This window comes from Sminthopsis crassicaudata, chromosome 3 (genome assembly GCF_048593235.1).
Source record: "Sminthopsis crassicaudata isolate SCR6 chromosome 3, ASM4859323v1, whole genome shotgun sequence".
In the NCBI taxonomy this organism is placed as follows: domain Eukaryota; kingdom Metazoa; phylum Chordata; class Mammalia; order Dasyuromorphia; family Dasyuridae; genus Sminthopsis; species Sminthopsis crassicaudata.
In genome coordinates, this window is record NC_133619.1 from 329,979,297 (window position 1) to 330,004,760 (window position 25,464).

The 25,464-nt window shown below is 36.4% G+C and overlaps 1 protein-coding gene across 2 annotated transcripts in view; it reads left to right on the forward strand.

Annotated features, from left to right (window-relative positions):
• Positions 1-24,862, forward strand: part of CD86 (CD86 molecule) — an 80,652-nt gene extending 55,790 nt beyond the window's left edge. For both annotated transcript variants that reach the window (XM_074301373.1, XM_074301374.1), the window contains exons 3-8: positions 77-123; positions 9,926-10,267; positions 11,794-12,105; positions 14,800-14,928; positions 23,724-23,769; positions 24,220-24,862. In XM_074301373.1, coding sequence (XP_074157474.1) covers positions 77-123; positions 9,926-10,267; positions 11,794-12,105; positions 14,800-14,928; positions 23,724-23,769; positions 24,220-24,277 — 934 coding nt within the window. In that variant the 3' untranslated portion in view covers positions 24,278-24,862. The remainder of the gene's footprint in view (positions 1-76; positions 124-9,925; positions 10,268-11,793; positions 12,106-14,799; positions 14,929-23,723; positions 23,770-24,219) is intronic.
• Positions 24,863-25,464: the final 602 nt, after the last annotated feature.

Sequence of the window (25,464 nt, forward strand, 5' to 3'; positions counted from 1 at the left end):
TTAATTTTTTAAATGTAGACAAAGACTCAATGTTTAATTTTTGATTGATTTTCATTTTTCCTTCCTCTAATGACAGTACTATGGACTGGAAAAACATTTTGCCAATGGTGTTCATGCTTTCAGGTAAGGACATGCTAATATTCTAAATTTTTTACCACCATTTCACTGACTCCTTCAGATCTGGGTATTATAAACCTCTCCCTCCTTGCCAAGACATAGACATTGAACTGATGCCTTATTCATGTGGGATTACTTTTGTTAGCTCTAATATAGTATCATATGCAAATAGTTATTTTTCATAATTTTTTTCTTTTTTTAATTTGTTATTTTTTCAATGAACAAAAATGGATTTTTTTCTCTCCACTTCTTTTCCTATACTGAAAAAAAATCTGAACCTTTATAATAATATACATAGGTAAGCAAAACAAATTCCTTCCTTGGTTGTGTCTAAAACATATATGTCTCATTCTCCAGCCTAAATTAACCAAGGGGATGATAATGATGATTGATGATGTTGATGATGATATTTATTGATTTGGTTCAGGTATTTCATCCTATGACATATCTAAGTTTGCAGATAAGTTTAAACATTCCTCAAAACTTTTCTACAATTTTCACTTCTTTCTCCCTAATTAGATTAGGTTTACAAGAGATAAGGTTTACAAGAGAGTGCCATTTAGGGTAGAAGGTTTGTGTTGTACATGTTGAGCATCCAGGCAAAGGTGTCTGTCAGCATTTTAATAATAAATAATAATAATAAAGAGTATAGGAGAGAGAGTAGAGCTATAGATGTTATTGCTCATCAAATGATAGAGATGCTAATGAATAGCATAATGCCCAGTAGGCCAAAAGCCAAAGAAAGAAAAGAGATAAATTGGCTTAGAAGATCGGTACTCCAAATCAAGGACTGAATAATTCATTTGACTCCAAAGATAAAATTATATGACAAAATTCAGTATTTTCTCATATTCTATAATCCTTTTGAAAATAAATTAATAACAATAATAGCATAGTTATAGAAATATCAGATTGCCTTGGTAGTTAGATTCTCCTACCATCTCATACTTAAAAATTAAAAAAAAAAAAAAAAAAAGGGTTTTGAGGGAAAAACAGGAAAGGGGGATGAAAACTCTGACACCATCAAAATCCAGATCTGATCTCTGTGAGTTAGAAAATTACAAAATACTGAATTAGGAGGAACTCCTGGAGAAGTATAGTGAAAAAAGCATTGAATTTAGAATCAGGAGATCTGAGTTTGAATCAAGACTTCATAGCTTACTAGTTCTGTGATTGTTGGAAAATCATTTACCTATTAAATGGAAAAATTATATTTTCATTTTGTCTTTCACAAGTTTATTATGAGGAAAGTACCTTATAAATTTTAAAGTGTTATATAATTTATCATTATTTTTATTGTTATCATTATTATCATTATTAATGATAATGGTGATGGTAAATGTCCAATAAGGGATTTCTGAGAATTTTAATTTTGGATATACAAGTTAATATTTATGGAAAATGGTTGGGGAATTTCTACTACTCTTAACTCCCCAAGTTACAAAGAAACCCACTCTAAAGGGAAAGTTTTACTTAAGCCAGAAATAGAAAACTAGAAGATTGTGATTACTACTCCTGCTGTTAAGAGCAGCCAGCAGTTAAGAGGCAGGCTGATTCTATAGGTAGGCAAATATCCCTCCTCAAAATAACACATTAATTTATTCAATTCATTCAACAATGAATATTGTTCAGGCATGGGGGGAGATAAAAAATAGAGATAAGACACAGCCTATGCCTTCAGAGAGCTTATAGTCCCATTGAATAAGTTTGTTGCTGTTCAGTCATGACTGACTCTTTGAGACTCCATCTGGATTTTTTGGGGACAAAGATACTAGAGTGGTTTGCTATTTGCTTCTTCAGCTCATTTTGCAGATGAGGAAACTGAGGCAAACAAATTAAGTGGCTTACCAGGATCACCCAGTTGACAAGTATTTAAGGCCAGATTTGAATTCAGGTCCTTAAGACCCCAGCATTCTATCCACTGTCCTCATCAAATAAAACTGTAATGCTGGAGAAACTGAGGCAAGATAGAGATTAGAAAGTTTAAATATTTAATTAGAGGAAGAGATTGGACTGGGGCAAAACAGGATCCATCTTGACCCCAGATGACTGGATTAGACTCTTTCTCTAAATATCCAGCATCGAGTAAGAGATTCCAGGGATTCTTATAGGGCTCCAGCAATCAGGGAAATAAAGACAGAGGGGTGATAGAGCACTGATAAGCAGGAAGTTCCAGAAATGGACCATAAATTCGGTTCTGGCAGGTTGGGGGTAAGGAAGGAAAGATTATAAATTAAGTTGGGAGGACTAGGAGCCAGGATGTCTGAGATAGGAGATATACCCACATATCTGAGCTAAACCATCTGCAGTTTATGACATTTTAGAACACTAGTGGTCAGGGCTCCCAGTGCTAATTATCTCAGTCCCAATAGCCAGGAAATGCCACCAGGGAGACTGAGGCAGAACAATTCAGGGAAACTGAGGCAAAACAATTCAAGGAAACTAATGCAGGGAAATTAAAACATAACAAAGACAAAAACACAGATAACTATAATATGTAATTTAGAGGTAGCATGATTTAATTCAATGGTTCTTAAAGTGTGGTCCCTGGACCTATGGAAGTCCCCTTAGTACTCCCCAACTGACTTTTTGGATTTTCAAAAAAATCAAAACTATTTTCATAATACTACCAGTAATTAGTGGCCCAGTGGATAGAGAGATGGATGCCTAGAGTCAGGCAAGCCCAAGTTAAAATCCAGCCTCATACTTATTAGCTATGTGATTGTGGGCTAGTCACTTAACAAGTTTTAAGCAAGCCTGTCTCTGTTTCCTCCATGATCAAATGGGAATAATGCCATCTACTTTGCAAGGTTGTATCAAGGGTCAAATAAGATATTCTATCAAATGAGATAGAACAATACCTGACACATAATAAGCACCATATAAATGCTAGCTATTATTATTATTACTATCAAGATATCATTTGTTTTTTTAAAATATTGCTCCCTTTTCCAACTGGGTGACCTCAGATATTCTTCATTAACTTCAACTAAAACAACATATAGCAATAGATGAGATCATAAGCAAATATGACAAATCAACTGTTTTTTATTAAAACAAACATTAAGAAGATTTGCAGAAAATGTAGAACCATTGCATTCTTCTCAATAATTTTTTTTTTTGTTCAGGAAAGTAGTTATTTTTCATAAAAATATGTCATTTATGTATGTAGTATATTTTATATATATATGTAGTAGATTTGTTATTGCTATTTTAAAATGAAGTAACAAGCATTTAAAATTATTTTTAAATTATTTACTTAAAATTTTAAATAATTTTAATAATTTTAAAATTATTTACTTAAAATTATTTTTAATTTCTAATATAATAAATATTGGTAAATATAATTTACATAAAGAAAAGATTTTTGAGTTCCTTGATAATTTTTAGAGTAAAAGGGATCCTAAGATCAAAAGTTTGAGAACTGCTGGCATAATGAATAGGGAGCCCTTCCTAAAGTCAGAAGGCCTATAGGAATGGGCTCAGCCTCTAAGACAAATAGGCTATATGACCTTTGTACAAGCTGCTAGTACTCTTCACTTCTACTTGCCAAAAAAAAAAAAAAAAAAATTTACCCCCTGCTAATAAAATGAAAGCTCCTTGAGGGCAGAGACTTTCATTGTTGTCTTCGTATGTCCAGCATATATATATATATATATACACACACACACACACACACACACACACACACACACACACACACATAATTTATTCAGTCATTTCAGGCTTGACCCCATTTTTTCTTGCCAAAGATACTGGAGGGGTTTGCCATTTCTTCCTCCAGCTCATTTTATAGATGGGGAAACTGAGACAAAGAGAGCTAAGTAACTTGCTTGGGCCACATAGCTAATAAGAATCTGAGGCTGTATTTGAACTCACAAAGATGAGTCTTTCTGACTCCAGGCCCAGTGCTCTATCTTTTTTTGCCACCTAGCTGCCCATAACACATATTAGGTATTTCATAAACACTTGTTGATTGATTATGTGACCATGGGCAACTTGCTTAATTTCCAATCCTCAATTTTCATATCTATAAATTGAATATAAGGGCCTTAGTCCTTACTTCATAAGGCTGTTATAAAGTTCAAATGAAGTAATGACAATAAAGTGCTTTGTTAGATAGTCATACATTGACTATCTACTATGTGCCATTCATTTTGATGGCCACTAGAAATACTAATACAATTTTTTGTTGTTGTTGTTGAGGCAATTGGGGTTAAGTGTCTTGCCCAGGATCACACAGCTAGGAAGTATGAAGTGTTTGAGGCCAGATTTAAAACTCAGGTCCTTATGACTCCAGGTCCAGTGCTCTCTCCACTGCACTAGATAGCTGTCCTGAAATAAATATAAATAAGACAGTCTTTGTTCTCAAAGAGATTACATTTTTCTTGCCAAGTGGGATGGTATTTTAGCATATAAACAAATACATAAAAACAGGATATATACATGTCACACCGACTTCCCTAGCTTCTACTGCCTGGAGGCCATATTTCACCTTTCTCCCAGGATTACCCAGTATCTTTAAGATATGGAGGTATTCTCTGCAAGTGACTCAAGTCCCCCCCAATGATCTTCCCCCAATTGTAGGAGTGGTCTCCAGTCTTCCAGTTTCATTTATCCCCTAAAAGGTTAGTTGTTTTTTTTTTTTTTTTAAACAAAGGAATCTTTACTTCAAAAGATATAATAACAAATAAATATACTTATTTCCAAACATATAGATATACAATCATTTTTCCCCTTGAGCCAGCTTAGTGTCTGGGGAGGAGAAAAGAATTAGGTTCATAGTTTAACTTAGCCCCTGTAGAGCACAATTCCAGCTCCAAGTTCAAACCCCTTCAGCTCAAGTCTTAGACATGTTGACTTCTCTTTATTTGGACACTAGGTGGACTGGCTGCACAATCCTGCTTGAAAGCTTGACCCCAAGATCCCAATGACTTGAATTTTGAGGTGAGGACCACAGAAGTACCTGAAACTGAGATAGATGAGACAGAACAGAAACCAATAATCCTAAACCAAGAGAAACTTCAGGAGTCATGAGGACCAGCTGGGGAAGAAAGGCCTTCTCCTCTAATTAGTTTAGGTCAAGGTGCCCACATTATAAATAAACTGTGATTGTCATCTCTGGACTGAACTGTGAGCTAGAAAGAGAGGGACTGCATCCTTTTAGTCAGTTTTAAAGATTTGGCTTCTCTAAACATAGCCAGTCAGGTTACCCCCACCCATATAGTGAGGGACACAGTTCCTCCAAATTACAGGATTTGGCCAAGCCCTATTACATACAAAACAGATGAATATTGATTTAGGGGAGGGAAGCATTCTAAACAAGCCTGTTGAAAGAGACAGCCCTTGAGTTCAGGAGTTTCCAAGAGGCAGAGGTGAAGGAGAATATTCCAAGTTTTGGGTGAGGTGGGTTTGGGACAACCCATACAAAGGCAAAGGGACGGAAAGTTAGATGTTGCATTTAGGAAATAGTAAATAGGTCAATTTATTTGGATTTTAGAGTAGTTAGGTAGTAGTGGTAGGTGGGTAAGTAAGCAAATCAAACATAGAAAGAAAAGGTGAAAGCAAATTGTGAAGGGCTTCCCATGTCAACTAATATGGCTACTTAGTCTAGGACAACCTCTCCTCAGTAATCTCAAACTCATACAATATGCTAGTGAATTAGAACTCTAGTTTAATACTCTCTTCATCCTTAGTAGTTTCTAAAAACAAAAACAAAAAAAAAAACACCAGACTGTAGCAACAGACTCTATTTGCTTCAGCAAGATTGAGCAGCCTGTTATCAGTGACTTGTTGGAACACTTTTGTCAACTTTCATAAAACAAAAATCTTAGGGATCTTCTGGAGGGATTTTTACTTCTCTTGGCTAACATTCTCCCACTTAGCAAATTTAAGAAAAATTCTATATGGCATCCAATATAACTATACTATTTATATAGCTGCCATTTTTAAAGAACAAATAAAAGAACCTTTAGTCCCTCTGTAGGACAATATTGATCTCAAAACAATCAGAGACTCAGGGTAAGATAAAACAAAAAGGGTCTTATTACGATCTCCCAAGAAAGAGCATCTACCATCTGACAAGGTGTTTGTCGTAAAAGTAGTACAAAATTAAAACTGCAAACACAAGATTAAATAGCTTGGATATAAAAGCCTCCCCTCTTCCCCACCCCAGCCTGGCCTTTTCTTCTATTAAATGGGAGAGTCCTGCTTTTCATTCTGATAGTGGAAATCTATGTGAGAATTAAAAGAATAAATTGCCTCTAAAAAGGTATTTAAGTGCTAATTAAGAGGTGGTGGGAAACAGGAGGGGAGGAACACCTGCAACTTTTAAAACTATACCTCTAATTATTATTATAAAGTCTCCAGTCACAATTATAGTATAGTTTAAGACTATATTCCCATAAGAGTGTCTTCACTTAATTTATTCCAAATAGTCTCATTAGTCTCATAGATTTCCCAATATAACTCTTGCTTCAATTCAAAAGTTGTTTATAAAGTGTCTATAGTGTTCCAGACACTGAGTTTACAGAGAAAAAAAGGAACCATCCTTTTGCTGAAGGTTCTTATGTTATGGAGAGATTGAACATGTATACAAAAAAGCCAAGCCAACAAGTTAAATTTAAAATAATTTAATGGGGAAAGAGTGCTAATAACTGGGGGGTGGAGGATGGGGTAATAGTGGAGATTAGGAAGTCTCATTTAGAAAGTGGAAATTGAGCTATGTTTTGAAGGAAGCCAGCATTCCACAAAAGGAAACTGAGGTGGAAGTGGGTCTTTCAAATATGGCTAACAGCTTGTGTGTGCAAAGGCCCTGAGTAAAAAAGTCAATTTTTATAGTTAGAGGGACTGAACATGATTTTCCTATTGCTTTGTCTTTCAAAGATTTGGCTTTACATTGATGCTCCTTGGGATTGATGAAAAAAACATTTTTTGTAGCTTCCATCTTTACAGAAATGTTCCCTGGCAAGGTTCCAGGAGTCAGGGACAGAAGTTACTTTTCTTAGTAGGGGAGCTCCAGATGTAGAGTGTCCAATGTCTCCATCATTTTCTCTCTCTCTCTCTCTCTCTCTCTCTCTCTCTCTCTCTCTCTCTCTCTCTCTCTCTCTCTCTCTCTCTCTCTCCCTCCTCCCCACATTGTGTGTGTGTGTGTGCATTTAGTTGTTCAAGGACTTGTTGGTAAAACAATTATTCTGGTTCACTGGTAGCATATTCTTGCCCCATCTCATTTTGATATTTAAGTCTTTGACTTTGAACTTTAGTCTCAGTTCTGGCTTTTCTGCATTCTGTCATTGTTCCTTCTCCCCATGCCTTTTTCTTCCCCAGTAGAGCTGGTAATGAGTCATTTCCTGGTTTGAGCTTGGATTTACACTTCTTTCCACTTTTCCCCTTAAAAAAAAAAAAAAAAAAAAAAAAAAGTTTAAAATAATTATTTGATCATTGTAAACTATGTTTTTTTTTTGTTTTTGTTTGTTTATTATAAAAACAGGACAACAATTTGCAGTCATTTAGGCTAAGTGGTCTTAATGGCCATAAAGCATTGGGGAAAAAATAGATAAGGTTGTTCTTTTCTACTGTTCTTGATGAGGTGAAGTCTAGTTTTCAGGGCTCCCCGTATGGGAATCAAAAATATGATGAAGTTTAGGTTTTAGGGTTCCCTTTCTTAGGGAACCAAATGATGGGGTCTAGATTTAAGGAACCAAAATGAGATTAGGGTTCCTGTGGTCAGGGAGTTAAATGATAAGGTCTAGTGGCAGGTTTGGGGTTCAGGGAACCAAATGGAAAGGTTTGGCTCCCCTGCACTCCCTTGGGATTTGGCGCAAGGGTAGGGAATTTTGGGTACTCCCTTCTGGCGGCACAGAGGTTCTCTGTAAAGGAATTTACAGACCGGAAAACCTAGATTAATAAAAGAAGTTTATTATGGGGATTTGGAAGTAAGGTTAGAAATCCTGACAGAGAGGCAAAGTCTGGTTAGGGAAAATAAGTGAGGGTAAAGAGAGCATAGCGCTGGAAAAGAATATTATTCTAGTGAGCAGAGGCTTCCTTGGCATAGCAAGCATGGCATAGTCTGGCATGTTTAGAACCTCTGCAAAGAGATGATTTTAGATTGGCTCTTTTATAATAGAGGCTTTGACTACTGTTGGGTCCCTGGATTTCTTAGAATCAGCCGGAGTCAGGATAATTAAAAGTCTTTATTCTTGTTTTTTTTTCGGTAGTGGTCAGGGGATTAGATCTAGCAATCTCCCCACCTTCTTCCTCTCTCTCTATCACTAGGAGAATGAATCAATCTCCTCCTCCTACTCCACCCACTCATGTCACTTCCCCTTCTTTGTCCACACCTACAGATCTAGCCAGACAGAATAGTTGGGGAGGGTCATCCTTCAAACATGTTAATAGAGAATTGTCCAATTGGCAATTAGTCTCACGTGCTCCATTATCCAAGTGCATTTGCTCAGTCCTAGCCCTTTACAGGCTACAAGCTGAAGGGGGCTTGTAGGTGGAGTCCCAAGTTGACTCTATCTACTAACTGGGTTTCAGCTTGAGCTAGAATTTGAGTAGAATTGAATGAGTTTAATTAATTAGGATTGGAATTCTTTTAGCTCAGGACTGAACCAATCCCACTTAGATAACAGAATGAAACTATTTATCTTGTTTCCCTTGGGCAGGGTCCCTCACTGAGGCAGAGTTGAAGATTTTCTCCTTCTAGGAGTTTTAGAGTTTTGAGGTCTTTTCTTCATTCTGATATTTGTTAACCCAGAGTCAGGTGATTAATGATCAATGATTGGGTAAAATTCTTGACTATCTGCTATGGTACATGAGTCATTCCTCTCTAGTTGCTTCAGATTGTCAACCCAAATCCTCTGTCCAGTTGCAATAAAGAAATTCCTCCTACTCAAAATACCCAAACCTGGTAGTTAAAAATGAACCCAGAAATTTCACTATCATATTTGGGTCTTGATTAGGAATGTCACTCTCTCTCCCCTCCCCCCCATCAGGAATCCATAACCTGTTCTCAGCCAAACTGATAACTTTTTTTTGTTTTTTTCTGAGGCTGGGGTTAAGTGACTTGCCCAGGGTCACACAGCTAGGAAGTGTTGTGTCTGACTCCAGATTTGAACTCGGGTCCTCCTGAATTCAGGGCTGGTGCTCTATCCACTGCACCACCTAGCTGCTCCTAGAGTGTATAATTTTGATACTCAACTCCCAATCTCTAACATGTGTTCTTCCTAACACAAATCCCTCCTCCTTGTGCTGGCTGAGTTTCTTGTATCTGTAGGAATGAACCTCTTATCTATTTATACTGCCATGTAATATATGTGGAGATTTTTTTTGGTCTGCTTCCTTCAACAAATAATAAAATTCTTGTTTATAAAAGCTTTCCAAGGGCCAATTTCTTATAAAATCCCCAAACCTAACTCTTTGCTTTAACCAGACCTTTGAAGCCAAATTAAGCAAACTACTAATTAAGAGTTTCTGATTGCAGTTCATAGCCCTCCCTCCTCCTCCTCTTTTCTCCCCTCCTAAGGCCTCTTTATCAAGAACTATGCTCAGGGTTGATCTTAGCATCCCCTACAAAGACAGCTGAAATGAATATCATATTAAGTAGCTCCATGAACTTTCCCAGCTCTCTGCTGACCCCACATGGGCATTTTGTTTCAGCACAGCTTTACCTATACAGCCATTTAAACCCGTTGTACAGGTATCATTTATTTATACTGACACTAGTAAGGCAGGACTATATATTTATTGTGGATAAATGAAAGTGAATTTTCTTTTTCCCTTTTTGTCTATCTCTCTTCCAATTTAGTTGCATCTGCCACAAAATTAGAAATCGAGGCATCTTTCAATAAGACCGCAAAGCTGCCGTGTAATTTCAAGAATCCTCAAAACCTCAGCTTGAAAGAATTGCTGGTATTTTGGCAAGGTGGCAGAGACAGTGTTCTGTATGAATTCTATCGTGGAAAAGAGAACCAAATGCATGTTGACTCAAAGTATATTAATCGAACCAAGTTAAACCCAACTACTTGGATTCTACTTCTCCAGAATGTTCAGATTATGGACCAGGGCATGTATACATGTTTTGTCCAACATTATGGGCTCAAAGGACCAGTTGTCATCCATCAGTTTTCTTTTCAGCTGTCTGTCCTTGGTAAGTAGTTACTTATGGTTCTTGAGTACTACCTAGTAAGGCTTATAAAGACAAAGCAGAGCAAGCTTTGAAAAGTCCACTGTAGGTGTATTCAGAGATTCAATTAAATAAAAAATCCATGGTGCTTTTTACCATTTGATGTGCAAAGTCACTGAGAATATCTGTTTGGGAAAGGAACAATCAAATAAACAAAAGCAATTATGGATAAATGTAATACACAGATAGTTTTTAAGATCCTCATTTTGGTCAACAGGACAGTTCATAACTTAGCTTGGGGTGATCCTTTATGGCTCCTTTGGGAGCCAATATTTTTAGTTCTTTCATCCTTCCAGGTATATCATTGAAGTTCCTAGGACGTTGCATAATGGACTCATTTAAGATTTCCTTTCCATCTTCCAGTGGAAGTCATGGTGACCCAAAATGAGAACAACAGAAAGGTTACCTCCCCTGGCTAGATGCTACCCATCAATAGCCAGGGGCAAAGCAATATTATTATTATTATTTTTTTTAAATAAGACCTACTCTTCACTTCCACTAGATTTGTGATGGAAAGAGTCATGGCAAGAGAACTATGGAAACTAAATATGGATCAAAGCATAGAATTTTAATCTTTTTGTTGTTGTTTGCGTGCTTTTTTTTCTCATTTTTTTCTTTCCCCTTTTGGTCTGATTTTTTTTGCCAGTATGACAAATATGGAAATATGTTTAGAAGAATTGCACATGTTTAATCTATATTGGATTGATTGCTATCTATGGTAGGGAATGGAGGGGACAATGGATGGAGAAAAAATTGGAACATAAGATTTTACAAAGGGGAATGTTAAAAACTATATTTGCATGTATTTGGAAAAATAAAAATCAATTAAAAATTTAATATAAAAAGTTTTTAAAATAAAGACCTCATATGAGGTAGACTGCAAAAAAAAAACCCCACAAAATACTTATTAACCATTTTTTAAAAAGATCTCCTATTGATATAGTTCTATGCAGCATAAAGGGCATTACAAACATTTCTAAGGATCTCCAGGAAATGAAAGATATTATAAGTTCCTAGGACTTAAGGACTATAGGAATGAGCACTTAGAACTGGAAGGGGGCAGCTAGGTGACAAAGTATATAGAGAACAATGGACCTGGAGTCAGGAAGACATTTTCTGAGTTCAAACTTCCATTCCTGGAAAAAAAAAAAAAAAAGGACTGAGCAAAGAGAGGTTACTCAAAATCTGAGAATCATAGTTTGAGAGCTGGAAAGAATCTTAGACTTAATTTTACAAATGACATAACTGAAGCCTGGGTCACATAGGTAGTAAATTATAGAGTTAGAATTTGAACCCATGTCCTCTGCCATTTAATCCATAACTGTGGTCATGGCAACATCAGTTACATTCCAAGTTATCCTAAGAATACCTATCCTCCTTTCTCTCTGGCCAAGGACCATTCCCCCACCCCAATCCCTTCCTTAACTGAATCTAGGTTTGAAATGAAAGAAAAAAAAAAAAGATGTTAATATCTCAATTCTTTTTTCTAGCCCCTTTCAGTAAACCTGAAATAATACAACTGGACAACAAGACTGCAGAAATTGGAGATATATTAAACTTTTCCTGTTTTGCTAATCAAGGCTATCCGAAGCCTCAGAAGATGTATTGGAAAATAGAAACTAAAAATTCAACCAAGTATCCTGGAGATATGTATGTGTTCCAAGATAATACCAACCAACTCTACAATGTTACTACTAATTTGTCTTTGCCCATTAATGGAACTACCACCTGGATAAATATCACCTGCTTGGTACAGACTCGGGAATCAATGGAACCCCTTACCTCTGAGACTCTGCACATAAGTAAGATTCCTTATACAGTTCATATTCTAAATGGGTAGTAAACACACATTTAAATTAAAATTATGGGTCTCAAGTCCCGAAATCAATCAAAGCCATGGATTAAGGGATAAAATGTCTTTAATTGAGATTATTGGGTAGCAAACCTGCCACCTTGGGGATGTCCCATGAGTGAAGAGCATAAGTGATTGCCCAATCAAGAGATCATGAAAGATTTTTTTAATATTTTTAGGAGAGCAGGGCAGAGGAAGAGGTATGAGGTAGCAAAGTCTGGTCATGGAACCCCATGTCAATCTAGGCAATCTAGGCAAGGCAAATCACTTTATTCTGGCTGTTTTGCCCTTCATGCCATAAATCCCAATAGAAGGGGGCAGTCATTAGAAACTAAAGTCCAGCTAAAGCTACGTTCCTTTATAAGATTAAGTTTCTGGGGAACTTAGTACGTAATTCATAGAAACATAAAAACATAACTGAAATTCTGACAATATTAGAAACTATAAAAAAAGTTAGTGGCAAGTAACATTTGGTATTAACAAAGTTTCTGTTATTATATTAACAATTACATTAACAATTTTCTCTCATGAGTAAAAAGCCAGGCATAGCAGTAGTAAAAAACATCAGTGCAAACAATTCAACTCAGCTTATCTTAATAAATATTTATTAAGTACTTATGATGTACTGGATATTGGAGGCTACAAAACTGAAACAACAAATAGTCCCAGATCTACACAAGCTTACAATCAACTTCCTGAGAAAAAATCTCCAGGGCCAGATGGATACATGTGAATTCTACCAACATTTAAAGAACAATTAATTCCAGTACTGTACAAAATATTTGGAAGAATAGGGAAAGAAGGAGTCCTACCAAAGTCCTTTTATGACACAGATATGGTACTGATCTATAAACTAGGTAGGATCAAAACAGAGAAAAAAAAATATAGACTAATTTCCCTAATGAATATTGATGCAAAAATTTAAAATAAGATATTAGCAAAGATATTACAGCAAGTTATCCCCAGGATAATACACCATGACCAAGTAGGATTTATACAGGAATGCAGAGCTGGTTCAATATCAGGAAAACTATTAGCATAATTGATGTATCAATAACCAAACTAACAATCACAATTAGTTCTTATCAAAGGTATTTGCTCAGATAACATGGTTAAAGATAGTTAATACAAAATATTCTCCTAAAAACTTGGTTCACTCCTTCCCACAAAAACATACAGAATTCATAGGAAGAATAGGCTTAAATTTACTATGACAGAGAAGAGTATGTGGAAGAAATATGTATGACAAAGCTTTAACTCACCTCACCTACTTTGGAAATTCTTCTCTCCATGTAGAGACCTCATATAGAACTCTTATTCTCAAAGATAATCAAGGACATCATAGGTGATATTGTAACTTTCTGTGAATTGGATTTAAGTGAGGCAGAATGCACAAAGTTATCAGCCTCATGGACGAGATAGGCTTGAATCAAAATCCTGGAAAAATATAGCATTTATATGGAAAGTACAAATGGGATAGAGGAGGGGGAAGAAATTTCAGGTGAATGGAATAGTGTTTTTAAAAAATGGTGCAGTTCCAATGATCTCACGATGAAGAGATCCATCTACATCTAGAGAGAGGACTGTGGGAACTGAGTATGGTTCACCAAATAGCATTTTCACTCTTTTTGTTGTTGTTTGCTTGCATCTTATTTTCTTTCTCATTTTTTTTTTTCTGGTTTGATTTGATTTTTCTTTTGCAGCAAGATAATTGTATAAATATGTATGCATATATTGGCTTTAACATATACTTCTACCATGTTTAACAAATATTGCTATCTAAGGGAGAAGGTGGGGGAGGAGAATATTGGAACACAAGGTTTTGCAAAGATTAATGTCAAGAATTATCCATGCATATGTTTTGAAAAATCAAAAGCTTTAATAAAAAAAAATTAAAATAGCACAAGCTGAGAAGGCTTTTATTTAGTAGTGAGTAAACCAACGTAGTTGGAGATGAAGGTTCATGCCAAAAAAAAAAAAAAAAAAAAAGGAATATGATAAGGGTCAGACTGATGATCTTACCTCCCAGGGAAAGGAGTTTAAAATTAATTTATAGATGAAAGAGAGCTGTTAGAGTCTGAGGAGCAGAAATGTAACATTTAAGAGGATAAATCATTTGGTGGGTTATGGAGTAAGACAACACTAGAAGCTGAGAGAACAGATAGAAGACTGTTAAGATTATAAGGGTATGAGAAAAGATGGTGGCAGAGGGAATGAATATAGGAAGATGAATTTGGGGGATTTTTAGGACTTAGTGACTGAATATGGGGACTGGAAGAGGTAGGAGAACGAGAGAAAAAAATCCAAAATGACTTGAGATTCTTGTAATTATGTGGTATGTAATTATGATACAAGAATTCTATTCTTAGATTAATGTCATCATGATCTCTTCAAGTCTTAGGAGTTTACTTGTGCCCACACTTTCATGTATGGCTAAAAATAATCAAGTTTCTAAGAAAGTGAGGCAAGAGTTACTGCTGCTGGGACTATATACCACGACCCCTGAGACTTTACATGTCGGTTTTACTGTTTTTCGCTCTGAGAGTGTAGGCAGCAAATGGGGAGATGGATACAATAAGAAGCAAACTACAAAAGTTTTAGAAATGACTTGGTTGACTGAATCCCTGTGATGATTTCCTTTCAGAAATACAACCAAATGAAAACCCCAGTAGCAGCTTCCTGATTCCTGGGCTAGGAATAGCATGTGCCATAATTGTGGTTCTGTTGATCTTCAAAATGTTAATTTGGAGAAATGCCCTCTGTGGTAAAAGAGGTAAATGATTCAGACCTATTCAACTCACAGCTTGCCTATTTGCTTTTTTCCTGCAATGTGGTACACTTTATGCATACTCGTTCAGTCATATCTAACTCTTCAGAATCCCATTTGGGATTTTTCTTGGCAAAAATACTGCAGTGGCCTTTTCCTTTTCCAACTCATTTTTATAGATAAGGAAACTGAGGCAAACAGGGCTATGTGACTTACCCAAGGTCAAAATAGCTAATGTCAAAATTCCCTGAAGGAGCAACTTCAATACAGAGTGTTATAAGAAGTCCATGGGACTGGATAACATTCATAGCTACTCAAGCCATCATGCTCCAAAACTAGAATGAGTTGTTGTTGTTGTTGTTGTTGTTGTTGTTTTTATGCCTGTCATCTTTAAGCAATACAAGGACACTCTCAAGGTCTCTTTTAAGAACTTTAGAATTGATTGTATGACTTGGGACACACTGGCACAAGACCACCCAGCATGGCATGCCCTCATTAGAGAATGAACTGTTCTCCATGAGCAAAGCAGAATTGAATTAGCCCAGAAGTGTGAGATGCACAATTAGAGAAGCACCAGAAATGTTCATAGGGTCTATTTGTGTCCAACCTATGGCAGAGCATTCTGAGCTCCTATTGGTCTGAGCTGCAGTGAGACACACTGTACCTCAATTCTAACATAGTGAGGTCATTTTGGTCCTCTTGGAGAATAAAGGACAACAATTAAATTCAAGGCTCAAGGAAGATCCCTGAGGAAAAGGCCAAGGCTTCTTTGCAAGCTGTACTTGTTAAATTGATTTTCCTTTTTTTCCCCCATTAAATAGTATTTTATTTTTTCCAATTACATGGAAAGATACTTTCAACATTCATTTTTGTAAGATTTTGACTTCCAAATTTTCTTTCCTTCCTCCATCCCTTACTTCTTTTCTCCCCCAAACAGCAAGCAATCTGATATAGCTTATACACATATAATCATTTTAAATGTATTTCAAGTAAATTGATTTTCCTAAAGAATAGCTCTGATCACGTTACCACTATCTCCATTCAGTACACTACAGTGGCTTTCTATTGCCTCCAGGATCAAACACAAATTCCTCTTTTTATCTTTTAAAGTCCTTCGTAGCCTGTTTATTTTCATAGTCATTTTTAAAAAGTCATGTCTGACTCTTTATGGCCCCCATTTGGTGTCTTCTTCAGTAATGGAATGATTTGCCATTTCCTTTTTCAACACATTTTACAGATGAGGAGGCAGAGGCAAATTGAGTTAAATGACTTGTCCAGGGTCACATTGCTATTTAGTGGCTGAGGCAGGATTTGAATTCAGGAAGAGGAGTTTTCCTGATTCTAGGCTCAGGGCTCTATCCATTTCTCTATGTAGCTTCCCTTTGGTTTCTTCCTACCTTTTCTTTTTATACCTTACTCCCCTCACCTCTGCAATGTAGTTACATTGCCCTCCTTGACATTTACATTGGCTGGAATCCTCTCTTCCTCATTTCTACTATCTGTATCCCATGGCTTCCTTCAAATTCCAGTTAAAATCCCATCTTTTAGAGCAAAACATCTTAAATTGTTTGTGGAACACAAATATGAGGTCACATAAGTGGATGTGGGGGTTGTAAAAAATTTGGCAACAGTAAAAGGTATTAAAAATTCCACCATAATGTCAATATAAATATAGTCTAGCTTCCTGTATTGCGTTTATAAAAGGTCCTAATAGACTGAACCTGTTTCATGAGGAATCCCAGGTTATAGGAATATGGGGGAAGAAAAGAAACAGAGAGATTCTCTTGTCCAACCCTTGCATTTTTGCAGTGGAAAAAAATTCAGGATCAGAGAGATTAGGTGGGATAGCCAGGGAACCCAGATCTCCAAAACCTTTACCATGAGGCCACCCTGCTTCCTAGGAGGCAACCTGATGCCCACAGATCAAAGGGTATGACTGATATATAAAGATATTCATGAAGGTCAAAGTTGAAAGGATTTTCTTAAACTTGGACAGTAGGACCATCTGCTTCACATGGCATTCTAAACCAACTAGCTCCAAATCACTCTACATTTCTCCTTTTACTTTTGAAGTATTGTTTTATCCTATTCCTCCCCCACTCTACACCCCTACCATTTTTCCTTTTATCTGCATGTATATTAGATTTTCCACAGACTTCTATTAGGGTTTATATAGGCAGGAATTTGAAAACAAAAAAGCCTCCCCCTAACATCTCTTAGGCAGGGAGTTACCTGGAAACCTAAAAATATCTAATAATAGTTTAAAAATTAGTCTTTTTTTCTGTCATAAGCCTTCGGTTCCCAGTCACATGTGTATTTATTTAACTAATGGATGATATCTTCATTAATGGATATTGGTCATCAAAGCAGGATGCTATCAAATAGGGAAAGTTCTGATTGTTGCTGGCCATTTGGGGGAATGTAGGTCAATCACACAATAAGATCCAGATAGTCTAATCCTTAGCAACAGAAAGAACAAGATGGTGTCATACAATATTTAAATTCTCTGAGCTTGGAAATTTTGTTTCTCAGAGTGCTCTGGGGACTTAGTTGATGAATCCTTTAAACATGGGATTCTATTAAATGAAAGATAATTCTGCACGCAGATAAACTATACAAGCAAACACCCACTTACCAAAAAATATCCTAGCTTTGTGGAAATATATTTAGTCTGGTGCCAGAGGGTCTAAGTTCATATCATCATCATCCATGCTTATTATTCCTGTGACCTTGGGCAAGCTGCTTCAATTATAAAATAAGGACATTGGATGAGCTTATTCTCTGATATTCTTTCCAACAGTAAATCTCTGATCTCATGTTCTATGACACTCTTCCCCTAATAGTGTTACAACAGGAAGAGGCTTTGAAGCTCATCCTGTTTTTACACTCCTAAGAGGTGGTCATTTATTCAATCACTGCTAGATTCCTCTCATTCTGTATTGCCTCTTGAAACAGGTCTTCTCAAGACCTTTCTCAAAGGGTCTTTCTTCTGTTGAATTGAAATTGGCCTTCAAGGCCCTTATTTCCAAATTTCTCCTGTTGATCTTAGTTTTATCTTCTAGAGCCATGGAGGGAAATTATGGGGTCACACATTTAGAGTTGGAAGGGTTTCAGGAGCCATCTTGTCCTATTTATAGATGAGGAAATACAGTCTAGTGCATTAAATACATGGATGTAACAATTATGTCTTTCCTATGTCTTCTTGTCTCTAAGCTAAATTCATCCAGCCTCTCATAGTCAGACTCCTATTCAAATTTCTTGAATTGAGGGCCAAAGTCCAGACATGGCCTTACCAGTGGAGACAACAAGCCTATTACTTTGTTTGCTGTGGTCCAGTAGTCTTCACAGTGGGGTTATTTCCTGCTGATCCAAAAGAGTATGTGATTGACTAAACAGAGACTGAAAAGGGCTTGTCTTCAACCCAATCATATGCTACCTTTACTCCTCATTACTTCCCCTAACCCTCTGCTGTGCAAGGTCCCAGCTTCCTTCCTTCTTAGACAGCTGTCAATCTCCTAACCACCATCCAGACATTCATGACATAATACCACAGGTTTCATGTTGAAAATATACTTGCCTCCCCCATCACATTTATCTTCCTCCTCCTCCTCCTTCTGCTCCTTCTCTTCTTCCTTAGAGGCTAGTACTCTTCTGGTACTTTGGGTGAGACCGAGTGAGTCCAACAAGATGAGATGGTTTGTGATCTTCGATGCAGATGTCATTACATTATCCACAGACACTCCCACTCCATTCCTGCCAAATGCGCCCTTCTTCCAGACTTTCTAATTACTATTGAAGACACCAATCCCTCCTGTCACACAGGCTCATAACTTCAGTTTAATCCTTAGCTGCTCACTCTCCTCATTCCACATATTCAAATTTTAGATTAAATCTTGTTGATTCTACTTCTATATCACTAGCATATTCCTTATATTTTATTGTTGGACAGCTAAGTGGTATAATGGATAGAGTACCCTACCTGGAGTCTGAGAGCCTCATCTTCCTAAATTCAAATCTAGTATCGATACTAGTGAGATGGCTTTGGGCACATCAATCCTATTTCCCTCAGTTTCCTCATCTGTAAAATGAGCTGGAGAAGGAAATTAAAAAAAAACAAAAACAAAAAACTCAGGTATTTTTGCTGAGAAAACACCAAATAGGGTCACAAAAAGTCACACACAACTGAAAATGACTGAACAATGAGAAACCTCATTATCCTTGCTGCTCTGTTTCTTCCCTCTCTAATCCCTCCTTGACATAATTGCCAAAGTGACTTTTCTTAAAGCACAGTTATGACCAGGTCACTCGCCTACTCAATAAATTCCAGTGATTCCCTGTTAACTTTAGGCTCAAATATTATTTCATCTTTATCTCATCCTTTTAAAATGTTCATTTAATGTTGTTTTTGTAATACACAAAATGGTGGAAAATGTTAGTAAATATGTATAACTTATGAATGAGTAAATATGCAGATTTTGGGAATACGTGATCAAAATGTTTTACTGATAAAGATGTATAATCAAAAAAAATCTGGAGACCAATGCTCCGGGTGTCAAATACCTTAGCTAAATCATTAACAAGTTAAAATTCAGAAAGAGTTGTCTCTTCAGGGACCTCAGGGGAGGTCCTTGATTCACCTAGGTTGTAATGGTAGGATAATAGAATTAGAAACATAGAACTAGAAAGGGTAGAACTTTTAGAGTTAGCCCAAAGGGCAGATCCCTTTGTAGGAATTTTTCACTAGTGGGGTTTCAGTGTAGTAATGGAACATATAGAAAAGTCCCAACTCCCAATCCTTCCCACTGAAAGAACAGGTAGGTTCTTTCTGAGGCCTGGGGACAAAGTGCCCCATTTCTCAGTAGGGTTATGCCAAGGTTAGTGTTAGTGATTTGACCTGTTTTAAAAATTTGTTTAGTGAGCTACTTTCAACCAATTGCCTAGTCAACTAATTGTAAAAGGTAAGGCTGTTTTTATTTAATTAACTCAGTTAAAGCTAAAGGGAATTTCTTAATGTTAAATGAGTCACTTAGCTAAAATTAACACCTCTATCTCCTGGAAATTATATTTCTCCTAAAGCTCACCTATGTTATTTTATACCTGGGCAAATGACTGAAACTTTCTGAGCCTCACCTTCATTAGCTATAAAATGAGGGGATTGAACTAGATGGTTCCTAAGGTCCCCTTCTAGCTCCAAATCGATGATCCAGAGGTTTTGTTAGACTCATTTAGCAATCATATCACACTCTTGACTATTAATGTGGCCAACTAAGACACCCAGATCTTATTTGCATAAGCTGCTTCCAAACTAGCTCTTAGTCAAACTAAGAGTTGTAAGTTAATTAGTCAAAATGCATTAATTAAGTAACTGCAGTGTTAGGCACTGTGTGAAGGGCTGGTTGGGGCACTGGTTTAAGAAAAAAGCAAACAAACTGTAAATATAAGACTTTTAGAAGTCTTGTAAGATTTGTGATTCTATCAGAGTCAGCTAGGTGGCACAGTAGCAGGAGTCAAGAAGGCTTGAGTTTAAATTTAACCTCAGACATTTAATTGTGTGACTCTAGACAAGTCATTTAACCTACCTGCCTTAATTTCTTCAAATTCCCATATAATGGGGATAATAATAGTAATCTCCCAAGGTTTTTGGGAGGCTCAAATGAAATAATGCTTGTAAAACACTGAGTATAGTGCCTAGAACATAGTATTTAATAAAAGGTCCCTTCCTTCCTTCCTTCCTTCCTTCCTTCCTTCCTTCCTTCCTTCCTTCCTTCCTTCCTTCCTTCCTTCCTTCCTTCCTTCCTTCTTCCTTTCTCCTTCCTTCCTTCCTTCCTTCCTTCCTTCCTTCCTTCCTTCCTTCCTTCCTTCCTTCCTTCCTTCCTTCCTTCCTTCCTTCCTTCTTCCTTCCTCCTTCCTTCCTTCCTTCCTTCCTTCCTTCCTTCCTTCCTTCCTTCCTTCCTTCCTTCCTTCCTTCCTTCCTTCCTTCCTTCCTTCCTTCCTTCCTTCCTTCCTTCCTTCCTTCCTTCCTTCCTTCCTTCCTTCCTTCTACCTATGTACCTCAGCACAATACATGGTTATCTTACCTTTTTTTTTTTCATTTTTGCTACATTGACAACTCACTTTTCCCACTCATATGTGTCCATAGTGATGCCTTTTATGCCATTCCATGTGTTAATTTTATTTCCTCCCTTCACCACCTCACTTAATTTCATTGTGTTGGTTTTGGCTTACCATTCTAGCCTGTGAAGGTTGCTTTGAATCATAATTTTGTCATCCATCACATTAATTTTGTGTAATTTGCTCATTGGATAAGCATCCCCTCTATGACTCATTCATGTGTTTGATTTAAAAGAATGTCCAACAGACACAGCTATTATGTTAGAAAATTAAAAGCAAATTGAGGATAATGGCTTGAGCATGATCAATTTATTAGTTAGGCTAGCAATAACCAATAAATGGGTTCAGTGACCTCTCGATGGCCAAAGACCACAAGACAGGGTTTACCATAGTTTTGGGAAGTACTAAAAGAATTACAAAAGTGAGGAAAACAATGAGATTGGTTACAGAGTAGACAGCATTATGAGAATCAGGACAATATGATTTGTATTTGGGAATGAGGGCTAGTAATAACTCCCTCCTTCCCTTCTGTGATTAAAAATGTTCAAGATTAGAGATGATGGACCAGACATTTAGAATAACAGATATGACATCCTTGAAAGACAGTTTGGTAGTGTGAAGATACTAGATCAGATTCCCTGATGTCCACTTGCCTCCTTCAAAGATAACAGATTTCCTTGACACAAGATTAGATCAGTGATTAATAAGAAAACTGGATTTCCAAACTTAACTCATTACACAGGACAGTTGAATTTCTGAACTAAGTTCAGAGACAATGAATCATGATTTAGTAAGTAACAAGACAAAATCAATTAACTATAAATATGATCAATTAAAGAGAGATACAGATTCAACCTTATTATTTCACAGTCTTATAACACTTTACTAGGTATTCTCTAGACATTAATGAACATTTTTGAGAATAAGATTGTGCAATCTGCTAATACATCTCTACTCTCTAGTATATATTTATTATTTATTTTAATTACTTTATTAAAAAGATAATCATTATAATGTCTTGAAAAACTTTACCAATGCCTTGCTTCAAATAAAAAAACCCATCAATAACATTTATTTTTTTCACCAATAACATTTAAGATGAGTTTAACATAATTACCATATTTTGATTTCCAAGAAACACCGCATTTTTTTCAAGTCTTATAAAGCAAAAATTTAATGATATGCTTTAAAAATTTACTAGGGATCAATGTAAAACTTTCCATTTTGTGTTTTTCTAAGTACATACTCTTTCCCATTTAGAAAATCAGGACATTTAGCATTCTCTAGTGTTCAGGCAACTCTCCCATGCTCTCTATTAGTAAGATGGAATCATGGGGTAGCTAGGAGACTGGAAGATTCATCTTCCTGAATTCAAATCTGGCCTCAAATACTAGCTATGCGACTCTGGCTAAGTTATTTAATCCTGTTTGCCTCAGTTTCCTAAAAACTACTCCTGTATTTTTGCCAAGAAAATGCCAAATAAGGCCACAAAAAATTAGACATGACTGAAAAATGACTCAGCCATAACAAAGACAACATAATAGTCAGCAGGATGATCTCAGAGAGGTTTGGGGAGACCTACTTGAACTGATGCTGAGTGAAGTGAGCAGAGCCAGGAGATCAGTGTACATGGCAACAGCAAGATTATAGGGGGATCATTTCAACAATGAGATGATTTAGGCCAGTTCCAATAATCTTGTGATGAAGAGAGACATCTATACCCAGAGAGGAATGTGGGAACTGAATGTGGATCACAACATAGTACTTTCACTTTTTTTGTTGTTGTTTCCTTGTATTTTATTTTCTTTCTCATCTTTTTCCTTTTTGATGGGATTCTTCTTGTGCAGCAAGATAATTATGGATATATATGTATATATGTAGAAGAATTGCACATGTTTAATATACTTGCAGTCTAGGTGAGGGAATGGGAAGAAGAAGGGAAATTTTTGGAACACAAGATTTTGCAAGAGCTAATGTTGAAGAATTGTCCACACATATATTTTGAAAATAAAAAGCTTTAATTAAAAAAAAGAAAAAAGAAAGAAAAAAAGATGGCATCATAGGATCATAAAACTAAAACTGGAAGGGATCTTGCAGAAGAGGAAATGAGACTCAGGAAAGTTAAATAATTGCTTAATTGCCCAAGATCACACAGGTAAGTAAATATAAAAGAAGGTCCAGTTCTCTCTCCATTGTACCACGCCTTTCCTATTCTGTCCTTTCTCTCCATCCTCTCATATGAAATCCAACAGCACATGTATTCCAAATACTGAGGCTGACCTGGCTCCTCATTCCTGCTATAGGCTCTAAGATTTGAATCTGGAAGGAATCTTAGAAATCATCTAATACAACCACCTAACTTTACAGCTGAGGAAACTAAGCTCTAGAAAAAGGAACATACTTTCCCAGGAAGCCACAGGGAGTAGGGAGCAGAACCAGGATTTAAATCCAGTCTCTTTGCCTACAAATCAGGGTATCAAGGATTTAGAACTCCTGGGGGACTATCTGGTCTAATCCTTTCATTTTATAGAGGAGAACATCAGGCCAAGAAAAATCAGTGATTGGCCTAGGATCACACAGTGATCCCTGTCCCTATACTCTCACCATAGTGCTTCTCCAGGTCTTGGAAGTTATGTCTCCTTCTGTTTTCCAGTCTCTTCTCTAAAGTTTTGATTTGTATTTTATTCCAGAAGATACCAAGGTGAAAGCAGAAAATACTGGCCATCCCACAGAAAGGTGAGTACTCCAACCACATAGCAAGTGTCACAAAGCACAAAATAGCCTAGAAAAAAAGAAGGAGTTTGAAGGACAGAGGGATCTAAAGAATAGTCTATTTCCACCTTGTCCTTCCTCCTTCTTTAAATTTTTCTTTTTTTTTTTCTTTTTTTTCTTTTCTTTTTTTTTTTTTTTGGTGAGGTGATTGAGGTTAAGTGACTTGGTAGGATCACACAGGTAGTCAATGTTAAGTGTAACTCCAAAGCTGGTGCCTTATCCACTGCACCATCAAGCTGCTGTCTTGCCTCCTTTTTTTTTTTTTTTTTTTTTTTTTTTTAACCACCTCTAGCAATAACCATTTCTCCATTCACCTTTGCTATTTCCCCATACACCTCTGGCCCCATCCCTAAGGACTTAAAAGAAGGTAGTTTAGGTATGATCTTCATCACTTTTTTGCTTTCATTTTCCCAGAGATGAAGCTTTGGAACCAATGAACGATGGATTATGTGAAAAGAAAGAAGACAGATGATACCTACTTTTATATTCTTTTGAAAGTGTTATTTTAAGCATAAATATAAAATAAATGAAAAAAATCATTACACAACAAAACATAAAAAATTCAAACAACAAAAATGAATCCTCATTTTAGGTAGGTTTTCTTTTTTTCTCTGCTATGTCCTTTTTGCTTTATTTTTCTTTTCATCTCCCTACCCTCCATTCTAAGAAAATTGCAATTAAGCATAAATGTATATTTCTATGTCTATATAAATATATGAACATATACAAACAATATATACATACATAAATAACACGTAGTTATTCATAATCACACATCTATTTGCACATATACATTCATACATCACCTATATAAAACTATACGCTATTATTTGGCCTCTGTTTCTCTGAAGGTAAATAACATCTTCCTTCATAAATCCAAATTTTTCCATATTTTGTAACTCTACCAACTCACCATTTCCTACACTACAGCACTATTCTAACTTTTTTCTATTTAGTTATTTTTAAATATTCTAAAATAATTTTGATTAATATAGCTTACCTTTAATGATTTTCCTATTTTTCTTTTCTGATTAAACCTGATTTGGTTTTAAGTTTATCTGACATCATGATTTCTACCCCTGCTTTTTTTACATAAGAAATTCAACTCCTGTATTTATTTTATGGTTGTGTGTATCTCACATTTTTTAATATTTCCTGAAAGCAACATATTGTTGAGTTTATATTTTTAATCTGTTTCCATTTTGTGGGTGAAGCAAGCTATAATTACTTGATTATTTTCTTCTTTCCTATTTTCTTTACTATTCTCCCCACTCTATTTCTATCACTCCAGACTGCTCTACTTTACATCTGATGAGAGTTAGGAAAGGGGGAACCCCTTTTGGTTCGGCGCAAGGATACATAGTTAAATGCAGTCTAGTGACGGTGCAGAGTCCCCTGTAAAGGAATTTACAGGCCCCAAAACCTAGATTGATAAAAAGGTTTATTGTAGGGGTTTGGAAGTAAGGGTAAAGGTAGAAAGATGCCAGGGCCAGAGCTGGTCGCCGGGTAGACAGGAACCCTTACATGGCCAGAAGGACACCATATTTAGGGCTTCTGTAACGAGTGGACTCCAGGGTTTCCTTTTTATAATGGGGGCTCTTGGTGATCTAGAAGGTGGGTGGAGTCCCAGGCTCCTGGCTGGTTTTGGCCAGGGTTAGC